Source organism: Vulpes lagopus, chromosome 18 (genome assembly GCF_018345385.1).
Source record: "Vulpes lagopus strain Blue_001 chromosome 18, ASM1834538v1, whole genome shotgun sequence".
Classification (NCBI taxonomy): Eukaryota; Metazoa; Chordata; class Mammalia; order Carnivora; family Canidae; genus Vulpes; species Vulpes lagopus.
Window position 1 is genome coordinate 22,414,981 of NC_054841.1, and position 23,394 is coordinate 22,438,374.

Sequence of the window (23,394 nt, forward strand, 5' to 3'; positions counted from 1 at the left end):
CCAAGTTTCCCCCAGGCGCTCGGTAGGGTGCGAGGGAAGGGACAATTTAGGTGGGGATGGTGACGCGAGCGCGAGGAGGCGCTGTGGAGATCGGAGAACCACATCTGAATGGGGAGCCGAGGTTAGAGTTGGGCGTCCCCAAGAGCGGTGGGGCGGAACGCGGCCCTGTCTCCCCGCGTCTCTTCGAGCCCCCCAACTGGCTGCCCGGGAGCCCTGGGCTGCCTCTCGGGACTTAGCCCCTGCTTGTTTTCCTCCCCTAACCCCTGCAAAATTCCTTAGGACTCTGCTCAGGATGTAAACTGTTTTCTGTATTAATTTAGTGTCTTATCTTGAGCCAGCACCTTCTTTTGGCAAATGTGAGGTCCAAGCCTGAGATCGAGAGGGGAAACGATTTTCTAAGGATCTATAGCAACGTGGAAGCGGCTGAGAACTCCTGGGCCGGGCGGGCGGCGGAGCGCAGAAAGTATTCGCTATTAGAATATGTGAGGATTCATCTGTCGGGCCCGCCCTGTGTGCTGGGACGGTGGCTCACAACGTGTGCGTCTGGACTGCCAGAGTTGCGTTCTCAGACCCCATCGCAGAACTGCCGAATCAGAAATTTTGGGAGTGGGGCCCATAATCAGCATTTTAGTAAGCCCTTCAGGTGGTGCCGTGCGCATTGTACTTAGGTAATAAATTGAGACCAAGGCACTTCTGTGTGGTGGGTTTAAAGAGGCAGACTAACTTGTCTGGAATCACTCAACTAGTACCCTGGGTGTGTCTGACTCCAAAAGCTGTACTCTTAACCTTAAGCTTTCAGTCTTAAGGAATGTCAGTGAGGTCAGAACATCCTTTGTAGGGGCACCTGGGTGGCCCAGTGGGTTAAGCGTCTGCCTTCAGCTCGGGTCATGATCCCAAGGGTCTTGGGATTGAGCCCACATAGGGCTCCCAGCTCAGCAAGGGGAATGGGGGTGGTCTGCTTCTTCCTCTCTCTCTGCCTCTCTCCCTGCTTGTGCTCTTTCTCTCTCTGTCAAATAAATAAATAAAATCTTAAAAAAAAAATCCTTTGTATACCTGTCGACATTGACCTGTAGTTCTCCCCCTAGGTGAGCAAAGAATCTCCTAGGGAGCTTCTTCAGAATTCTATAGTTAGTGCTTTCAACCACAACTCAATTCCAAGATCCTCTTTCAATAAGTTGTGTGAGGTTGGACCCCAAAGGTAACATACATAGCAACAGACGCTACTCTGTCTGGACCTAGGGGGAGGGCCATATACCTAACATGGGTGCACACCTTTAGTCCTCTGACTTTCACATGGATCTTATTTTTTTCAGCCTTGCCTTTTTTCTGAACCATGTTCCCTCCCTTATGCAAAACTATGGTAAAGCCTAACTAGCTCATTCCAGTTTGAAAGTGTGCCATTGGTATAAAACTTCTTTTACAGATTCCCTGGGCACATGCAGTGCTGGAGACAAACTGATTATTCATTCTGTCGTAGAATGTTGGAAGAAATCATAGCCCAAAATCAAAGACAGAAAAGGTAAGTTTTCAGTCCACTGGACCTGGCGGTAAAGGTTTGTAATGGGGAGTTTGATCTGGAGGGTTAGGGAAGACAGAGCTCCGAAGGAAGAGTAGGAGTTAAGGGGAAGAGGGAAAGGAAGAGAAGAGAGCATGCTAGGAGATGAAACCATGTCAGCTACTGGTAGGGAACAAAACCACAAATTGGGAAGGAGTGGGAGGGACGTACTGAAGAATTTGTTTTTGTTTTTTCCAGTTCTTTTGAAAAATAATTGACATACATCACTGTATAAGTTTAAGGCCTACCGCTTGATGGTTTGATTTACATCTGTTGTGAAATGAACACCATAATAGGTTCAGCTAATCTCCATCCTCTCATATAGATATAATGAAAAAAGAAAAAAAATTTTTCTTTGTGATGAGAACTCTTAGGATTTATTATTTTTTTTAAAGATTTGATTTATTTATTCATAGAGACACAGGCAGAGGGAGAAGCAGGCTCCATGCAGAGAGCCCGACTCAGGACTCGATCCAGGGTCTCCAGGATCACGCCCTGGGCTGTAGGCGGCGCTAAACCGCTGTGCCACCGGGGCTGCCCAGGATTTATTCTTTTAACAAATTTTCAGTATATCTGTACAGCATTGTTAGCTATAGTCATCATGTTGTACCTTACATCCTTACATTTATTTATCTCAACTGGAAGTTTGTTTTAAAGATTTATTTATTGGGATCCCTGGGTGCCTCAGCAGTTTAGCTCCTGTCTTGGGCCCGGGGCATGATCCTGGAGTCCTGGGATCAAGTCCCACATTCGGCTCCCTGCATGGAGCCTGCTTCTCCCTCTGCCTGTGTCTCTGCCTCTCTCTGTGTCTCTCATGAATAAACAAATAAAATATTTAAAAAAAAAAAAGATTTATTTATTTATTTATTCATAGAGACACAGGCAGAGGGAGAAGCAGGCTCTATGCAGGGAGCCTGACATGGGACTCAATCCTGGGTCTCCAGGATCACACCCTGGGCTTCAGGGGGTGCTAAACCGCTGCGCCACCAGGCCCGCCCTCAACTGGAAGTTTGTATCTTTTAACTGCTTTCTCTGTTTTCTCCTCCCCCCAACCATCCACCTGTGATAACCACAAGTCTGATCTCTTTTTCTCTGAGTTTGTTTTTTAAGATTCCACATGTAAATGAGATCCATAAGGTATTGGTCTTTCTTCATCTGACTTATTTCACCCAGCATAAACCTCCAAGGTCCATACATATTGTCACAAATAGTAGGATTTCCTCATTTTTTGGTGGCTGGATAATCTTCCATGATGTGTATACCACAACTTCTTGATCCACTCATTTGTTGATGGACACCTAGTTGTATCTACTTGGTTTTTGTAAATAATGCTGCTGTGAACATGGGGCTACAGATATCTTTTTGAATTAGTGTTTTTATTTCCTTATTTCTTAGTGTTATATATTCCCAGAAGTGGAATTGCTGGATCATGGGGTATTTCTATTTTTAATTTCTTGAGGATCTTCCATATTGTTTTCCACAGTGGCTGCACCAATTTATATTCCTACCAACAGTGCATAAGGGCTCACTTTTATTTTATTTTACTTTATTTTATTTATTTATTTATTTTTAAAGTTTATTTATTTATTTATTCATGAGAGACACAGAGAGAGAAAGAGGCAGAGACACAGGCAGAGGGAGAAGCAGGCTCCATGTAGGGAGTCTGATATGGGACTCCGGGATCATGCCCTGGGCTGAAGGTGGCGCTAAACCACTGGGCCACTGGGGCTGCCCAAGGGCTCACTTTTAAAGAAAAAAAAAAAAAAAAAAGACTGTTACAGTCACTCAGGAGATAGGTGGGGGCACTGAAGATGGAGAAAATTGGAATAAAATGGTAAATTCTTTCTTAAACTTATTTTTTTTACTTGCTATAAAATATACTTATAAAATTTATGATTTTTTTTTTAAAGATTTTATTCATCGGGATCCCTGGGTGGCACAGCAGTTTGGCGCCTGCCTTTGGCCCAGGGCGCGATCCTGGAGACCTGGGATCGAATCCCACGTCGGGCTCCCGGTGCATGGAGCCTGCTTCTCCCTCTGCCTATGTCTCTGCCTCTATCTCTGTTTGTGTGACTATCATAAATAAATAAAAAAAATTTTAAGATTTTATTCATTTATTCATGAGAGACACACACAGAGAGAGAGGCAGAGACACAGGCAGAGGGAGAAGCAGGCTCCATGCAGGAAGCCCGACGTGGGACTTGATCCTGGGTCTCCAGGATCAGGCCCTGAGCCAAAGGCAGACGCTCAACCACTGAGCCATCCAGGGATTCCCTAAAAACTATGATTTTTAAGTGTATAGTTTGGTGGTACAAGGAAGTACATTTACTTTGTTTTGCCACCACCATCCATTTTCAGAACCCTTTCATCTTGCAAAACTGAAAGTTTTGTGCCCTGACACTATTAACTCTCCAATCTCAGCCCCCAACAACTACCTATTTTACTTTCTGTCCCTAAATTTGACTAAGTACCTCATAAGAGTGGAATCACATCATGTTAGTCTTTTTCTAATTGGATTATTTCAGTTAGCATACTCTCTGCAGGATTCATCCATGGGATAGCCTATGTCAGAATTTTCTTCCTTTTTTAAGGCTGAATAATAAGTTTGTTAAATATTCATTAGGTGTTCATTGTATATATTGTTAACCTTAAAAGTAAAATTCACTTATTTTACCAGCAAAAATAAGTTTATTTGGGAATAGCAGAGTGCTGCAATTTGGGACATGCAAACTACAGCAAAATGATAGGCAAGTCTGGAGAACAAAGGAAAAAAACTTGCTTTTTTTTTTTTTAAAGATTTTATTTATTTATTTGAGTGAGAGAGAAAGAACACATGGAGGGGAAGAGAGAAGAGGAGGGGAGAGGGAGAAGCAGGCTCCCCACCAAGCTGGGAGTCCCAACTACTTGGAGCTCCATCCCAGGACTCTGGAATCATGACCTGACCCAAAGGCAGATGGAGGAAAAACTTGCTTTTATAAAGGAAAGGGAGTTGGGAGGGGCTTTTAAACAAACAGTCCAAGCTGGAATAAGGTAGGAGTTTGAAGTATAGTGGCTTTTCATTGGCCATAATAGTTGTAACAGTCTCTCATTGACTGGGCTGTTGCTGGGAGAAGAGAAAATCTTTCTTCTTCCTGCTGAGATAGTAAAGAATAGGCTTTTTTCTTTTGGGACTACAAAGTAGGTCTCTTTCTGTTGAGGTCTGCAATTGATGAAGACTGATAACTGTGAGAGCTCCTCCTGCTGGCCTCCCAACTCCATTTTATTTTATTATATCATTTTTTAAAATGACTTTTTAAAATTTATTTTTTATTTTTAAAATAACTGCTACACTCAGTGTGGGACTCAAACTCACAACCCTGAGATCAGAGTCACACGTCTACCTATTGAGCCAGCGAGGTGCCCTCCATCTCCATTTTTTAAAAAAGATTTATTTATTTATTTGAGAGAGAGGGAGAGCATGCAGTAGTGCATACATGGGGGAAGAGGCAGAGGGATAGAGAGAGGAAAAGAATCTCAGACTCTCCACTGAGCTCAGAGCCCAATGTGGGGCTCTATCCCATGACCCTGAGATCATAACTTGAGCTGAAATCAAGAGTTGGCCACTTGACTGAGCCACCCAGGTGCCCCCCACCTCCATTTTAAATAAGCTTTCCTTTATTCAGTTTCAAAATATATACCTTATTGTTATTTGTTCATCTATTTTTTTAAAAGATTTTATTTATTTATCCTTAAGAGACAGAGAGAGAGGCAGAGACACAGGCAGAGGGAGAAGCAGGCTCTATGCAGGGAGTCCGACGCGAGACTCGATCCTGGGTCTCCAGGATCACGCCCTGGGCCGAAGGCAGCCGCCCAACTGCTGAGCCACCTGGGCATCCCTTGCTCATCTATTGAGGAACACTTAGGCTGCTTCTACCTTTTTGCTGTTGTGAATAATGTTACTATGAACATGAGTATACAGAAATCTGTTTATGTCCCTACTTTCAATTCTGTGGGGTATATACCCAGTGTGGAATTGCTGGATTATGTGATAATTCTCTTTTTAATTAAAAAAATTTATTTATTTATTTATTTGACACAGAGAGAGAGAGAGAAAGAGAGAGAGTGCAAGCAAGGAGAGCAGGAGAGGGAGAAGCAGGCTCCTTGCTGAGCAGGAAGGCTCAGCGATGTGGGGCTCAATCCCAGGATTTTGGGATCATGGCCCGAGCTGAAGGTAGTTGCTGAACAGACTGAGCCACCCAGGCACCCCTCTTTTTAATATTTTGAGGAACAACCATATTGTTTTCTATAGTGGCTGTACCATTTTGCATTTCAACCAACAGTATGCAAGAGTTCCAATTTCTCTACATTCTTGTCAATACTGGTTTTCTGTTTTTTTTTTTTTTTTAAGATTTTTAAAATTTATTTGAGAAAGAAAGAGTACACATGAGTTGGGGAGGAGGGGCAGAGGGAAGGGAAGAAGCTACTCCCTACTCAGCAGGGAGTTGGACATGGGGCTCTGACATGGAGCTCAATCCCAGGACCCTGAGATCATGACCTGAGCCAAAGGCAGACACTTAACCAACTGAGCCACCCAGGTGCCCCTGAGGTTTTGTTTTTTTCAGATTTTTAAAATTATTTATTTATTTATTTATTTATTTATTTATTTATTTATTTATTGTTAAAATTTATTGGAGAGAGAGAGAGAGAGCACAAGTAGGGGGAGTAGCAGAGGAAGAGGGAGAAGCAGACTCCCTGCTGAGCAGGAAGTCCTTGATGAGGGTCTTGATCACAGGATCCTGAGATTGTGACCTGAGCCAAAGGCTGACACTTAACTGACTGAGCTACCCAGGTGCCCCAATAGTAGTATCCTTTGATATGCAAAAGTTTTTAATTTGGAAGGTACCTGGCTGGCTCAATGGCTGCCTGTGTCTCTGCCCCTCTCTCTCTCATGAATAAATAAATAAAATCTTAAAAAAAAAGATTTATTTATTCATGAGAGACAGAGAGAGAGAGAGAGAGAGAGAGAGAGAGAGACAGGCAGAGGGAGAAGCAGGCTCCGTGCAGGGAGCCTGATGTGGGGCTCCATCTTGGGTCTCCAGGATCAGGCCCTGGGCCATCCGGGCTGCCCTGTGCTGTCTTTCTCAAATAAATAAAATCTTTTTTTATTTTTTGAGGTTTTATTCATTTATTCATGAGAGATAGGCAGAGACATAGGTAGATGGATAAGCAGGCTCCCTGTGGGGAGCCTGATGTGGGACTCAATGCCAGGACCTGAGCCAAAGGCAAGCTCCCTGCAAGGAGCCCAATGTGGGAATCACACCCTGAGCCAAAGGCAGACACTCAACCACTGAGCCATCAGGAGTCTCAATAAAATCTTTTGTAAAAAGATAGATTTATTTATTTATTTATTTATTTATTTATTTATTTATTTATTTATTTATTCATTCATTCATTCATTCATTTATTCATTCATTCATTTATTTTAGAGGAGAGGGAGGGGCAGAGGGAGAGAGAGTCTTAAGCAGACTCTGCACTGAGCACAGAGCCTAACATGGGCCTCCATCTCACCACCCTGAGATCAGGACCTGAGCCAAAACCAAGAGTCAGGGATGCCTGGGTGGCTCAGCAGTTGAGTGTCTGCCTTTGGCTCAGGGTGTGATTCCCACATTGGGCTCCTTGCAGGGAGCCTTTTCTCCCTCAGCCTATGTCTCTGCCTCTCTCTCTTGCTGTGTCTCTCATGAATAAATAAATAAAATCTCTTTTTTTAAGATAAGACATGATAGACACAGAGAGAGAGAGAGAGAGAGAGGGGCAGAGACACAGGCAGAGGAAGAAACAGGCTCCATGCAGGGAGCCTGTTCCGTGACTCGATCCCGGGACTCGGGAGGCGCCAAACCTGAGCCACCCAGGATCCCAATAAATAAAGTCTTAAAAAAAAACCAAGAATCAGATGCTGAACCGACATTGCCACCTAGGTACCCTAGAGAATATGACTCTTGATCTCAGGGTCATGAGTTTAAGCCCCATGTTGGGTGTAGAGATTACTAAAAAAAAAAAAAATAAAAAGACTTAAAAAAAAAAAAAAGGCATTGCCAAATCAACACCAACAAGCTTCTCCCCTGATTTATTTCTTCTAAGAGTTTTTTTAGTTTAGCTCTTATATTTAGATCTCTGATCCATTTTGAGTTAATTAATTAATTATTTTATTTTATTTTATTTATGATAGTCCCACAGAGAGAGAGAGAGAGAGGGAGAGACATAGGCAGAGGGAGAAGCAGGCTCCATGCACCGGGAGCCCGACGTGGGATTCGATCCCGGGTCTCCAGGATCGCGCCGTGGGCCAAAGGCAGGCGCCAAACCGCTGTGCCACCCAGGGATCCCTAATTTATTTATTTTTATATTTTTTAAAGATTTTATTTATTTGAGGGAGAGAAAGATATCAGGAGCAGGTGGGAAAGCTAGAGTGAGAAGCAGACTCCCTGCTGACCAAGAAGCCTGATGCGGGACTAGATCGAAGACCCTGGTATCATGACCTAAGCCCAAGGCAGATGCTTAACTGACTGAGCTACCCAAATGCTCTTTTTTGTTGTTGTTGTTTAATGTAAGCTCTGTGAACTTAGGACCCCAAGATCAAGAGTCATATACCCTAATGACTGAGCCAGACAGGCATCCCATTGAGCTAATTTTTTTTTATATGGTTTTAGATAAGGGTCCATCTTCATTCTTTTACCTGTGGATATCCAGTCTTCCCAGCACCATTTGTTAAAAAGACTGTCCTTCCGGGGTGCCTGGGTAGCTCAGTGGTTGAGCATCTGCCTTTGGCTTGGGGCGTGATCCTGGGTTCCTGGGACTGAGTCCTGCATTGGGCTCCCCATAGGAAGCCTGCTTCTCTCTCTGCCTCTGTCTTTGCCTTTCTGTGTGTCTTTCATGAATAAATGAGTAAAATCTTTTTTTTTTTGAATGAGTAAAATCTTAAAAAAAAAAAAAAAAGACTGCCTTTTCTGCATCCAAATAATCTTAGCACTTTTGTTGAAAATCATATGGCCAAAAAAAAATTAAAAAAAAAAAATCATATGGCCACATATATGAGGGTTTATTGCAAGGCTGTCAGTTCTATTCCTTTGGTCTGTTTTTTCTGTCTTTGTGCCAATACCACATTGTTATGATTACTTTATTTTTATTATTTTATTATTTATTTGTTTGCTTGTTTGTTTATTTATTTATTTATTATTTTTTTTAAATATATTTTTTTAAGATTTTATTTATTCATTCATGATAGTCACACACACACACACACACACACAGAGAGAGAGGCAGAGACACAGGCAGAGGGAGAAGCAGGCTCCATGCAGGGAGCCTGACGTGGGATTCGATCCCAGGTCTCCAGGATCACGCCCTGGGCCAAAGGCAGGTGCTAAACCGCTGCACCACCCAGGGATCTCTATTTATTTATTTATTTATTTATTTATTTATTTATTTATTTATTCATTCATTCATTCATTCATTCATTCATTCATTCATGAGAGACACAGAGAGATAGAGAGACAGAGGGAGAAGCAGGTTCCATGCAGGGAGCCCAATGTGGGGCTTGATCCTGGGACTCCAGGATCACACCCTGAGCCAGGGGCAGATGCTTTAACCGCTGAGCCACCCAGGCATCCCTGTTTTGATTACTTTAGCTTTGCAGTGGGTTTTGACAGGAAGTGTGAGTCTTCCAGCTTTGTTCTTTTTCCAGACTGTTTTGGCTATTGGGGGTTCCTTAAGATACCATACACATTTATTTTTAAAGATTTTACTTATTGGGGGATCCCCAGGTGGCTCAGCGGTTTAGCGCCTGCCTTCAGCCCAGGGCATGATCCTAGAGACCCGGGATCGACTTCTGCATCAGGCTCTCAGCGTGGAGCCTGCTCCTCCGTCTGCTTCTTTCTCTCTCTCTCTCTCAATCTGTGTCTCTCATGAATAGATAAATAAAATCTTAAAAAAAAAAAAAAAGATTTTATTTATTATGAGAGACACAGACAGAGAGGCTGAGTTCCAGGCTCCTCACAGGGAGCCTGATGAGGGACTTGATCCTGGATTCCTGTCATGCCCTGAGCTGAAGGCAGACACTCAACCCCTAAGTCACCAGGCGTCCCCCATATACATTTTAGAGTGAGTTCTGTTTCTGGGGGAAAAAAAGTCACTGGAGAGGTGCCTGGCTGGCTCAGCTGGTAGAACATACATGTGACTCTTGATCTAGGGGTCCTGAGTTCATGACCCAAGTTGGGCACGGAGCCTGTTTTTTGTGTTTTTAAGATTTTATTTATTTATTCATGAGAGACACACACACACACACACACACACACAGAGGGGCAGAGACACAGGGAGAGGGAGAAGCAGGCTCCATGCAGGGAGCCTGACATGGGACTCGATCCTGGGTTCCCACGCTGCAGGCAGCATTAAACTGCTATGCCACTGGGGCTGCCCAAGATTTTATTTCTTTATTCATGAGAGACACAGAGAGAGAGAGGCAGATACAGGCAGAGGGAGAAGCAGGCTCGCAAGGAGGCTGATGTGGGACTTGATCCCAGATTGCTCACTCAACTGCTGAGCCACCCAGGCATCCTGAAGTCAGTGGGATTTTGATGGAGATTGCAGTAAAAATCTGTAGGTAAGTCTTACAATCCATGAACTCGAGATATTTTTTCATTTATTCTTATCTTCCTTAATTTCATTCAGCAATGTTTTATAGTTTTAAATGCCTAAGTCTCACTTCTTTGGTTAATTCTTAACTATTTTATGCTTTTTGATGCTATTATAAATTGAAATTTTTAAAAATTAACTTTTTGGATTGTTCATTGTTTGTGTATAGAAATACAGCTGATTTTTAAAAAAGATTTATTTATTTATTCATGAGCAAGGCAGAGACATAAGCAGAGGGAGAAGCAGGCTCCTTTTGGGGAGCCTGGTGTGGGACTTGATCCCAAGACCCCAGGATCACAAACTGAGTCAAAGGCAGACGCTTAACCTCTGGGCCATCCAGGCACCCTGAAACAAACTGATTTTTGGTGATTTTGTATCCTGCAACTTTGCTGAATCTGTTTATTATTTTCTGTTTTCTTTTGGTTGAGTCTTTAGGGTTTCCTACATATGTGATCATATCACCGGCAAACAGATAACTTTATTTTTTGCAAGAAGAGTTTTATATGTCCTATTATATTGTGAAGCTCTTAACTCTGAGATTCATTAAGTTTGTGATTTCATAGGGAGAGGGTCACAGAAAGTTATATTTAGAGGGGTCCTTAGATCCAGTCCAGGTCAGTATCACACAGCAAGTTATCCGAAACCCAATCTGTGTTCCTCCTCTTAGCTTTCTAGGAGCAGACAAAGCCAAGCTGGGAGCTAGCATGGAGAGCCCTTGCCTAGCCCTATTTATAGGACTGAGACTTGATCCCTTTGTGCTTTCACCCAAGGCTTTCCTTATCTTAGGAAGTGGGGAGTCTGGCTGAATCCCAGTGCATCCATCTGGTTAAAATAAACATCCTGGGTGGTCTAAGATGGAAAAGAACTTGATGAAGAGTCAGATTTGGAAGTGGGAGAGAGATTTGGAAGTAGGACAAATTTTGCTTTTGTGAGGTTGGGACTTTTTAAGCACCAGTTGAACACATGATCTCAGCCTTGGGGCTGAGTATGTCCTCTCAGCTGAATGCCTCTATACCACTGCCAGCTGCTTGTTGAGGGTTTGGAGAGGAAAGTGTGCTCTGAGGGGTAAGATTGAGGGCCCTAGACAGACACAGATGAAGTCACAGAAATCAGAGGAGTCCTGTGGGAAAAAAACCACAAGCTGTGGAAAGAGCACCCATTGTGAAGTAGAGGACTTAGTTTGTATCCAGGTCCTCTTTTTGCCTACAATAAATATTTTACTAGTACTTACTGGGTTCTTACTAGGAGCCAATTTTGCTAAATGTTTTACATGTTTTTCTCCAAAAGTTGGTCAGGCTCGTAACCACTATACCAAACTCCTTTTACCTTTATTTTAAAATTTTCTACAGCAAATGTGGATTATTTATGTAATTAAAATGACAGTCTCTAAAAAAAAAAATAAACCAAAAAAATAAAAAATAAAATGACAATCTCAAGAAGGCTACACTTGACCTTCAGACCACCATAGGGGCCTGCGAATTGAGGGGAAGTCAACTGATTTGTCATAGGGAGGGGTAAATCACTTGGTGCTACCCTTCTTCCTCTCATCTTAAAACTTGAAAGATAATGTGCTGTCTTAACCTAGAAGCTTCCTTGGGATAAGTCACTGTCCTGATTATAAATGATCAGGCCCCTGGAGCAATAGTATGAGAATCTCCTGTGGCGGAAACAGAGTGCAGATTCCTGGACTCTCTGGAGGTGAGGTCTGGGAATTTGCATTTTTGTAAGCCCTCCTGATAATTTTGATACATATTAAGGCTAACTCCTTTCAGTTCTGCCACTTAACAGCTGTGTGGTATGGGGCAAGTCATTTTCACAGTTCTGTTTTACTCTTAGCCCTGTGCTGAGAGGCCAGATAATAACAATATATAATAACAGTAACATGTGGATTATCCTATTTCATTCTCCTAAGAGCTGATTATTACCATTTCCTGGTATTGAAGAGGAGACTGAAGTTTCGAACGGTTAAATGATTTGCCTATGATCACAACAGCTAGTTAGGTGACAGAGCCAGAATTTGAATGCAGGCTTAGATTATGGAGAAGGGCTTTGGAAACCAGGAACATTGAGAGCATTGATGATTATTATTTACATGTCCCTCCCTGAGTTGCCTTATTCTCTATAGCTCCAGTGGCTAACATAGCAAGGTTACAGCCTACCAAGGCAGCCTAAGTCCCTCCCTTTTGGTATTTTTTTCCCATTAGCAGTTTCTAAACTAGAGTGTAATTTTTATTTATTTTCTTAGTTATTGATTTAGTAATCTTTACCTCCATCATCGGCTGGAACTCATGACCCTGAGATCAAGAGTCAGATGCTCCACTGACTGAGCCAGCCAGGCGCCCCTAAAGTATACTTTTTAAATCCAGAGGGGAGTCCAACCCTAGAGGTTTTTTTTTTTTAAAGATTTTTAAGTAATTTCTACACTCAACGTGGGGCTCAAATTCAGACCCCAAGATCAAGAGTTGCATGCTCTACTGAGTCAGCCAGGTGCCCCCAGAAATGCACTTAAATGCAGTTTCCTAAATGGGACTGTTACAGGAAAGTTAGATGTCTTTAGATGATATTTCTAGCTTCAGAGGAGAGAGGTGTTAGTCATGTTATCCCTGTCAACTTTCGTTAAATTGCTTACTAAAAAAACAATTAAAAAAAAATAAAGTGCTTGCTTATTAAAGGGCTCACAAATTTGAGTTTTGATGTTGAAGATGCTTTTGGTTTCAGTTCTTTGAAAAGTATTTGCAGGAAGCCATCTCTGCTAAGGCAGTCAAACCATCCAAATCGCTTCCCCTTTTAGGGTAATATTAATTTTCCAGATTAAAATGATTATTAAAACTTATTTTGGGGATCCCTGGGTGGCGCAGCGGTTTGGCGCCTGCCTTTGGCCCGGGGCGCGGTCCTGGAGACTCGGGATCGAATCCCACGTCGGGCTCCCGGTGCATGGAGCCTGCTTCTCCCTCTGCCTGTGTCTATGCCTCTCTCTCTCTCTCCCTGTGTGCCTATCATAAATAAATAAAATAAAAAAAAAAAAAAAAAAAAAACTTATTTTGGAGAACCCTTCCAGCCTGTTTCTATTCTTCCAAGACCTAGGGCCAAGTGTCCAGTTTGAGGGATACTGCCAGAGGGAAGTGGAAAAGCAGGACATCCGATGAATGGCTAAACTTTCAAACTGGGGCTCTTTAATCTGGGGAACAGGAAGGGGGGTGGGGACTGACTCCAGATCTCTAAAGGAGAGTGATTAAGTGTCCTCCTTCTAGGTCTGTTGGAATCAGGAAGAAGCTGGTTTGGTTCAGAAGAAATTTTTAATGCTCAGCTTAGGCCATGTTAGTTGAACACCAGGAGGCAGTGAACTGCCCATCACTAGATCAGATAAGGTCTAGGCAGATGTCAGAGTGACCTTCAAGCAAGACAGACTTGAATTCATATCCCAGCTCCATTTAATACTGGCTGTATAGTTCAGGCCAAGTAATTTAATGAACCCTCGGCTTAAGAAGGGCATTTCCCCTTTTTTTTGTGTATATACAAAAATTAAAATAATAATGAACACTGCAGGGGCCCAGGCACATAGCAGGTCTGTTTACTACTACAGGCCGTGATTTTGCACTGTTTGGGCTGTAAACGTATAGTCAGTCATTTCCTTACTAAATAAGTGGAACTCAGCTAGCTTAAGCAAAAAAGGGAAATTTACTAGCTTACGTAATAGGGGAAGTCTAGAGATGGTACCAGTTTCAGACATGACTAAAGCATCCATTTCATCTCTGCTGCTTTCTGTGCTGGCTTCATACTTCATCCTACAGTCCTACGGTTTCCTCACTGTTGAGGGGGAGGATAAAGTTGCTAACTCTCCAAGTTCCCTCACCACTCAGCAATCCCAAAGCTTGATTGTTTATCCCAGGGAAGACTGGTACAGCTTGGGAGGTACATGCCCCCTGCCCACGGTGATTAAAGGGATATGGACCAGGGTTGAGGCCAAGGAAATAAGGATGCAGGATGAGGCCCTGTAATAACTCAGCAATTGCCCCTCTTCCAGATGAGGTCCAGGGTCACCGTGGGTCAATCTGTTTCTGCTTTAAAAAACAAAACAAGGGACACCTGGTGGCTCAGCGGTTTGGCACCTGCCCTCGGCCCAGGGCGTGATCTTGGAGACCCAGTATCGAGTCCCACACTGGGCTCCCTGCGTGGAGCCTGCTTCTCCCTCTGCCTGTGTCTCTGCCTCTCTCTCGCTCTCTGTGTCTCTCATGAATAAATAAAAACAAAACAAAAACCAAAAACAACTTTATTTGACGAAAGACAAAAACAAAAGTTATTTACAGTAGTTTTTTGCTCAAATAATTCAATGGGATAACTGTGCTTCTCCTCCAGGTTTATTGTACAACCAAACCAAGCGGAGGCTGCCCCACCCCCAGCCTCCCCATCTTACACAAGGGGGGAATGCCAACCAGAATTCAGCAGCATGGCTCCTCACCCCTCACCACCTCTACTGCTCAGTGCACTGCGGGAAAGGAAGTCCCACCCCAGCCCAGTATACTTCCAGGGTCCCTTGCTACAAGCATCTTCCAACAGTCACACCAGACCTGGGCTCACAGACATGGGTGGGGGTGGAACAGGCTGGGCAAACAGCTTCAAGTAATCTTGAAGCTGCTATGTTCTTTCTTCCCCAGCTGGGCCTCAGGAGGGTGAGGATCCCTGATCCCCCTGGGACATGCAAGGATGGGGTGGGGTGGCAAAAGAGAGAGCCGAAGAAACTTGCCCACTCACAAAGAGCAAAGCTCCCTCTCCTTAAATAGCTAATCCCCATTCCCACAGCAGTGGGTAGGTCAAGCCACTGAGAAGTCAGGTAGCCTCCCTGAAGCCTTCAGGGATCATCCCAGAAAGGAGAGAACACACGTTGCTGCCTTTCTCCTGGCTAGGCCCACCCAAAAGTCAGTCAACTTCCAGGAATTTCCCCCTTGTACCTGACTTGACAACTTCAGGAAACTATAGGCTGGGGGCTCCTGACCTGTCTTTTGGCCCAGTAACAATGTTATTTAGAACAAAAATATTTTGGCTAATAGTAACCTAGGATTAGTGTTTCTTAGGATATATAAAGATGGGTGTATTGCTGTCAGCAATGAGACAGCAAATTAAAAAATGGGGAGGAGGGAGAAGAGTAAGACCAATGGTTATCAGTTTCACTGTGAAGTTCAGGGCAGAGGCCTCCGCAACTCCAATTTAAAGAAAGGTGCAACACAAAGACACAGTGGACAGGCTTCATAACCGATTTCCAGCCCCAGCCTCCACAGAGGATGGCTCTTGTGCAGCTGGAGGCACGTTCCCTGCTTCTTGCCACTGTCCTGGGAAAAACTGCCCATCTGAGTCAGCTACAAGCGCTTCCTGACCAGTAGGTGGCTCACTTCTCTCCCAAGTAGGAGCTACTGGCAGCTTTTGATATTCTGGCCCCTCTAATCCAAGTTCTTAAAGGAATTCAAAACTCAGGCTGCAGGGCCAAGCTTTCAAGGATAAAGAAGGAAAAACATTAAAGAGAAAACAAAACAAAACAAAATACCCAAACCCATTGCCTTGGTCTAGCTTACTTCCCCCATGCCCCCAAACAGAGTAAAAACAAGAATTAAAAAAACAAAACAAACAAACCAAGCCAAAAACCACCTCTGGTTTTATCATCCTTCTCTGCTTTTCGCTTAGAAGGTTTGGTCAGATTGTGTTGGACCCTCTTCTTTATTCTTTAGAAGGCTTTATTCCCTTCTGTCCCTGATGCAGAAAAGCCAAAGCCCCAAAAGTTTTTTTTTTTCTTTCTTTTCTTTCTTTTTGTAAATCAAACCAACAATAAAACAGCCATTTGGAATTTTGCAGATATTCAGCTGGTCCCCAAAATAAAAATGCTCCTTCCTTGTAAAACACTCACTAGTTGCAGTGGTGCATAATTCCCAGTTCATCAGACTCCCATTACACAACACTCTCACTCCCCACACCTGGGCTAACTACTCCCATTAATGCAAACCCCAGCAAAAAAGGGAAAAATAAACACAAAGTTTAGTGAAAACCTAAACATTGAACTGGAGTCAGTTCTGTTACATCTGCTGGGTTCCTCTTCTCTTTTGTTCACACTTAGGAACTTGGAATGTCCATACTTGGCTTAACAAAAAGAGGCCCAGCTCTGGGGCATAGGTCTGAATGTGGCAGGTTTCCTGTGCCCAGCCTCAGAAAGCAGGCTGGAACAAAGGTGTCCTGGGGATCCTCTGGAGAAGCAGCAGCAGCACCATGCCTGTCTCCAATCTCAATCTCATCACTGAGGCCTGGAGAAATGGCAGTTAGCAGAGAGGTCCCCATCACAGTGCAGTGACACTGACTGGCGTCTTCCCGCTGAGGACCTCTGGACAGAGGCGATGACCCCGATGTTTGGCAGTGACCCAAAGAAAACCCTCTGTATGAAAGGGAACCAAAACGGAAACCCAGGACAGCTGGCTCGAGCCTCGAGCACCCCTTTTGGCAGATGCCTACTTGGGGTTTTCAGAGACTAAGGGGATAGGAGTGCGCAGTAAGGGAGGCGATGGGTCCTGCTGCTTCTGAAGCTCCATCTCAGCAGCCCTCTGTAGTGCCACCTCCACCAGCAGCTGGAAGCTACTGAAGTCCTCCTTGTCCTGCTCCGGGGGTGTGGGCGGAGGTGTATTAAAGAGTCCACCTGTGGGGCTTCCAGCTTCAGCCCTGGTCAGTAGGGTGAGTGTGTTGCCAGGGGTCACCAGGGACTTAGGGGGCTCCAGCTCCCCTTGTGGAAAAGGGGCTGCTGGCTTTTCCCCCTGGCCTGAGTGGAGTGGCATGGAGCACACGGATAAGGAGAGCACATTGGTGGGGGCTGGTACAGACACAGCCAGCACCGAGGGGCTGCCACCACGGGGGAGGGCCACATCTGAGGCCTTACCCCCTCGGCGGGAGATGGTGAACTGATTGGGGTCTTTGCCATCCTTCCGAAGCATGTCTGGGAGAAGCCGCCGCCGGGCATTGATGAACCAGTTGCATATCTGGAATGCGTATAAAAGGCTGTGATCAGGTCACTCAGTCAAAACCAGCTACGAAGTACCTATGTTCCTGGCCCCAGAAACAAAGCAGAAACAACACAGACATAATCCCAGCCTTCACACAGGTTCATGTTGGGAAGAGAGAGTTAAAGAAGAAATCCTACAAATGAATAGAAAATTACAGCTCTGATTCAGCCTGTGAAGGGAAGGTGCAGTGGTGGGGGTAGTAACAGGAAGACCCAATCTAGTCTTTGTGGGCTCAGGGTAGAACTGGCTGAGCAGGCAGGGCTGATCCCACTAGGCCAGAACACCATGGCAAACCACTAAAGGGCCCAAACTGTGGCCTGCTGGCCTCCATTGGACACTATAGGTCCCCCTCCTGGCACTGTCTCCCCACTGTTTATTAACAGATATTTATACAGAGCATGCATTAGCTGCTGTAGGCAGCAAAGACAGGAACCCTCTCCCCCTCACCTCCTAGGTGCCAGGATATTGGGAACTGTGTGGGCTGTGGTAATTCCTAATGTTCCTCTATCATTTGCTGAATGGTTCAAGGCCCAGCTCTCCATAGGAATCCCGTTATCAGTTTCTACCCCTGTTTTTCACCTCTCTTGGCCCATCACAGGAGCAAGCCCTGGATACCATCTTCCTGTGGACTCTTTCCGCCTCTACTAAGCCAAAGGGACAGCCACCTGTGACAGGAACTGGTGCCTGGAGTTGGCATGGCTCTTTGCTCAGCAAGCTGGAAAGCTCCTGGTCAGGGCAGAGCCAGAGCCTTCTTGTGGCTTCTCTTCCTCTCCATTCTAGGCTGACCCTGGGGTTCTCATTTACTCCTTTTCATCTATAGGGTCTTCCCAGTCAGAACACATACACAACAGCAGGCATCAGCAGATACTGGTTGAGCTGAATGCTGGCTAGAGTTGCAGGGGAGCTCCAGAGAGAGGTAGTGCTGAATAGCTGGGTGCTTAAAAGAAAAGGGACTCAGTATCTCTGATACCAAGTATCACGCCAGCTACCTCACCTGTATTGTTTCATCTATATACAAGCCTGAAAGGTAGTAAACAGTGTCCCCAAAGTACAGAGGAGGGAACTGAACTCTTAAAAGATGAAAGAATGTGCTCAAAGTCACACAGGCTCTGAGTGTGGAGCTGGAATCCAAACCCAGGTCTCCTGGCTTTAAGGCCCCTACTGCTGTTCTTACTGTGCTTTTTTTTTTTTTTTTTTTGCTTTGTTTTGTCTTACCAAACAGGTGGAACGGATAATCGAATTAATCATGATCCTAATTCTAAAAGCAAATACTAGTTGAACACAAAACATACCAGGTACTGTTCTGGACATTTCCCATCTAATTACTCATTTAATTTTCAACAACTTATGAGACCGGTATTGTGATGATCACTTTATTTGAATTGGTGAATAAACAGAGGCCCCAATCAGAGAGGTTCAGTAACTTGCTCAAGGTCACCAGTTCAAAGGCTGGGCTCTGTTCCAGGCAACCCCCACTGCCAGGTGAAGAGAAAATACTAAAGCCTTTTCTGCTCACTCAGATGCTTCATTCCTGCATCCTGCAGCTGCCTCATCAGCTACCTGTGCTACCAGAGAATACTGTGCCTGCTCACCTTAGCTCTGCATGCAGAGGAAATGGCTAGGTCACAGTGACCTAGCTCAAATGAAGTAGAGATGAGTGTTTCCATTGAGAAAGGCTTAGGGAGAGGAGCCTAGCAGCTGTGTGGGCACCTAGCCCCTAGTTGCGCCTCCCATTTTGGCTTAGAATTCTGGGAAGAAAAGAGCAGAAAAACACCACCCCACACATATACTCTCCCACATGCTCACCCTGGCCCACAGAAAACTTGGCAGCCTACTATCTGTTTTGTCTTCTCATCCGCTAGAAATGCGCAGCTGAGTGGGGCTGGGCAAGGGCAGAGGCCTGAGTGCACACCAATGCCAGCTGTGATAACAGGCTATCAGGATTTTCTGTAGCCCCTTCCAGCTGCCCGACCCATGCCCAAGTCAGGAAAAGAGCATGTGATCTGCCCCCACTCAAGGTCTTTGGGGAGGTGGTAGGGAGAATGCCAAGGTGAATTCTGTGATTGATATGGCACAACACAGGCTGGGTGCCTAAAAGCCTGTCTCTACCACAAAACAGCCGTGTGTGAAAGGGTGCTGTCCTGCCAGTACTTTTTATCAGTGGCTGAGATGAACGTGGGAGGAATGAATCGCCGTGGCAAACGGGAGTGGGAGGGGCACCAGGAAGCTGATGAAGGCCAGGAGGATCAGAGGAGGCCTTTGAAGAAGGCGACACATGTGCTTTAATTTTAATGTCTTTTCAGCTTTGAAAGACAGAAGCAAAAGAAGGGAATGAAGTGAAGGCATGGAAAGACCTTTCCCCAAACATCACTATACCTGCTACTTGTGCTGTGACCAGCCACACCCAGGTGCTCTCAAAGGCAGCGGTTTATAGAAGAATCACCTTGAGGGTGACTTTAAAAAAAAAAAAAGCTATCTTTTGGAGGCACCTAGCTGGGTCAGTTTGGTGGAGCGTGCAACTCTTGATCTTAGGGTTGTGAGTTTGAGCCTGACATTGGGTGTGATTACTTATTTATAAATAAAACTTAACAACAACAAAAAAGGTCTCTCTCATCTGCTCTATGGATCGGGGGGGGGGGGGGCGGTCAGGAATATGCATTTTATTTTTTTATTTTTAAAAAGATTTTATATATTAGCACGAGCACAAGTGCGCACAAGCAGGATGAGCAGCAGGCAGAGGGAGAAGTAGGCTCCTTGCTGAGCAGAGAGCCTGACATGGGGCTCAATCATAGGACCTCAGGACCCAGAGATCATGACCTAAGCCAAAGACTGAGCCACCCAGATGCCCAGGAATGTGTTTTTAAACCAGCTCCCTGAGTTCTGCTGCCCAGACTTAGGAACCAATGGTTTAACCCGCCCACCTCCATCCCCTCTCCCATTTTGGGAAAGGCTTCTCAGGAAACTGATCTGAATGGAGTCCTAAAGGACTTGAAGGAATGGGGAACTCAGCTGACACCACATTAATTAATTACATTGAATTCTTAGTCCATTAAGTATTGTCTTCCCTCCCTACAGGATACTACCCAGGGGCAGAGATAGTGCCTGTTCTACCTCTGTGTTTTCAGCACACAGCTCTGGGCCTGGCATAGAGCACACCCCCAATCAGTATGAGAATGAAAAAATGGGGCCCAAACCCTCCCTGCCACGCTTACCTTCCCTCCCCAACAGGCAGCCAGCCCCTTAGAACAGTCAGAAATCACAGCAATAAAGTGGACTCAGAGGGTGTCACGGGGATATGTGAAAACCCTTCACAAATGACTTTTTTTTTTTTGGTCTTACCCTCCCAACTGCCTAGCCCCAGGCGAGTAGCAGCAAACCAGTTAGTTAAATGACTCATTGACTTGCTAATGAGATTGCTCTTGGGCCAGTTAAAGAAGACAATCAAAAGAGCGGTCCCCAGGGAGAGGGAAAACAAGCTTGGCAAAATGCTGATGCATGTTAAAGCCAGGTGATTGGTTCCAGGAGTGTATTATAATATTCTCTTTTGTGGATATCTGCAAATGTTCTTAATAAACAATGAAATTTTAAAAATTAAATAGAGGAAAAAGAGATGCCTCCAGGGACTTAGGCCAATTTTTCCACATTGATGAGCTACTACATTTCTTTACTTTTGAGGTCCTGCCTGTTGACATTTCCGACACTTCTTCATTTTCTATCAATTCAGCAGTTAATTATTGAGCACCTGCCAGGTACCAGGCATTGTGCTAAACATTTGGGATACAGTGGTGAGTAAGCTTTGGCCTTTGGAGTTTAGTGTCTTCTAAAAAGCAGTTATAGTTCATTGTCCAAAGGCTGACCCAGTCCTGGTACTGTGGGAGCGCACAGTTCCTTTGAGGGTTGAGGGTCTCCCTGGTCAGAGGTGGGAACAAAGTGGTCTGGAGTACTGACTAGTGTGGCATGAATAGGAGGGTGGGCAGGGGAGAGGCCGGCTGTGCAGACAGGGACAGATAATATTGTCATTAGGTTGGCAGGAATCATTGAAGGGTTTTATATAGTGGAGTAACAAGTGGTAAGACAATGATAGGTTGGACCAGGGTAGGAAAGCTACATTCTAGAAATATTTAAGGGGTGAATGCATAGAATTGGTGACAGATCAAATGAGTTGAGAAAGGGCAATCATGAGGCACCCCTTAGAAAGGGAAGGAGACAACCTGGAGAAGTTATCTGTTACCAATAGTAACAGATAGGTGCCTGTGAGACCTCCAAGCAGAGATATATGGTTGGAGGCCATGTGGGATTCACAGTATAGTTTCCACCCAGGGCCACATGGTCCTCACTACTCCTGAACTCTCAGCATGACTCTAGAGCAGGGTGGCCAACACTGGAAACTCTCCCACCAGGGCATGCCAGGATCTAGGTGGCCCTTCCTTAGAACTCTCCAGCAACAAATTCTTGCTCCAGACCAACATTTCTCTAAGTGGAATTAGGGATGTATCATCTTAGAGGTCCACCAGTTCTTACAATAATGTTTTAGCTCTGTTTCAAATTCTGACCTTGAGGAGGGGCACAGTGGCCTCTGGCAATCCAGACTCAGTGCCTCTGTCATACTACATATCACAGCTGTCAGCAAAACATCATCCCCATCCACCATTTTACAGTGATACAGTTAGATGGAATCTCATTGGTTTTACATTTACTTTGGAAAACTGGTTATTTTGTAATTTATAAGAGCAAAAAACAAGTTTTTTTTTTTTTTAACCAAGTTTTATGTTTTTATGTGCCTAAGTGACACGATAATAAAAATATTTTAAGTCAACATGTTGGGGGGAGGCGGGTCCATGAAAAAATAACTTAAAAAGAAGTTGGTACATTACTCAGATGTAAGAAACAGTGTCCCTGACAAAAAGCAATTTCAATGCAGTGTGACAAGTGGTTTGACAGCACAGGTGTGAGGTGCCCCAGGAACACACAATAGTGGCCTCAAACCCAATAAAAGAATGCTCTCATGAGGAAATGCTTAAATGGAGTCAGCCAGATTTAGAAAAGTCAGGAAAATGTCGAGGGAGAAGGCCCGGAGGACCAGAGGTCCAAAGGTTCATGGGTCTCAGGGTCAGGAATAACTGAGATGAGGCTGGTGAGCTCCTGAGTTTGGACTCTATGCAGAGGACAGTGGGGTCCACGGAGTGTGTGACACAATCAGATTTGTACTTTTGTTTTCAAGAGAATGGACCTAGGAATGCCTGGATGGTTCAGTGGCTGAGCATCTGCCTTTGGCTCAGGTCCTGATCCCAGGGTCCTAGGACTGAGTCCCACATTGGGCTCCCCATAGGGAGCCTGCTTCTCCCTCTCCCTATGTCTCTGCCTCTGTGTCTCTCATGAATAAATAAATAAAATCTTAAAAAAAAAAAAAAGGACCAAGAGAGCAGAATTAGATGGGATGTTGTCCAATTCATGAACCGCTTAATAAAGCCAATGAAAAAGAGAGGAGAGAATGGACTGAAGGTAAAGGGTGGAAGCAGAAGGCCAGCAAAGAGCCCATCTAGGTGACCCTAGTTCACAGGCTCCAGCCTTCGGCCTGTGTTGTTCAACACTCTGTGAATTCAAGTCCACCTCTTCTGGAAGGCCTTCTGAGGCTCCAGGATGGCTTAGAAACCTTGCCTGGGTCTCTGCTGTCTTCTGTTCCAGCAGTGAACACCTTCTGCAAACACCTGGCTAGGTCTTCCCTGCTTTCCCATTCTAGACTAGACACCTCGAGGGTAGGGATGTGTGTCTGGTTCCTCTCTGGGACCTCGATTCTACTTGGGAATGCTTGGTGGTACACCGAGATGCTAGGCACTGCTAGAACCCACCGTCAGTCCAAGATCTATGATCTAGGAGAGATGGTATGACATGAGGAAAGACACCCACTCTGCGCTCACTTTTCAGTGAACCTTGAATCCTTCTCCATCCTTCCTCTTTATATGCTATGAGAGTACTACAATCATCTCCCTTTTTCAGATAAGGAAACATGAGGCTCAGGGAGAGGCAGTGGACCTGGCCAATGTCCAAGCTTCCTCTTGTGGAGAAGATGGGATCTGAGTCAGTTTCTGTAACTCTAGAGCCATTCTCACAGACAGACTCCCAATAACCACTGCCCAACAAGTA

General features: G+C 44.8%; 1 protein-coding gene and 1 long non-coding RNA gene across 6 annotated transcripts in view; one reads left to right on the top strand and one right to left on the bottom strand.

Moving 5' to 3' along the window:
• On the top strand, positions 1 to 20,387 carry LOC121477912. 2 transcript variants are annotated; one of them, XR_005984385.1, is made up of 4 exons: positions 1 to 121; positions 1,424 to 1,519; positions 18,473 to 18,545; positions 19,554 to 20,387. It is a non-coding gene; the product is annotated as an uncharacterized LOC121477912 (long non-coding RNA). The 2 variants fall into 2 exon arrangements; XR_005984384.1 differs by lacking the exon at positions 18,473 to 18,545 and having other exon boundaries at positions 9 to 121; positions 19,554 to 20,382.
• TGIF2 (TGFB induced factor homeobox 2) overlaps positions 14,473 to 23,394 on the bottom strand; it is a 14,700-nt gene continuing 5,778 nt past the window's right edge. For all 4 annotated transcript variants that reach the window (XM_041732458.1, XM_041732457.1, XM_041732460.1 and 1 more), the window contains exon 3: positions 14,473 to 17,226. In XM_041732458.1, the coding sequence (XP_041588392.1) occupies positions 16,705 to 17,226 (522 nt within the window). In that variant the 3' untranslated portion in view covers positions 14,473 to 16,704. The remainder of the gene's footprint in view (positions 17,227 to 23,394) is intronic.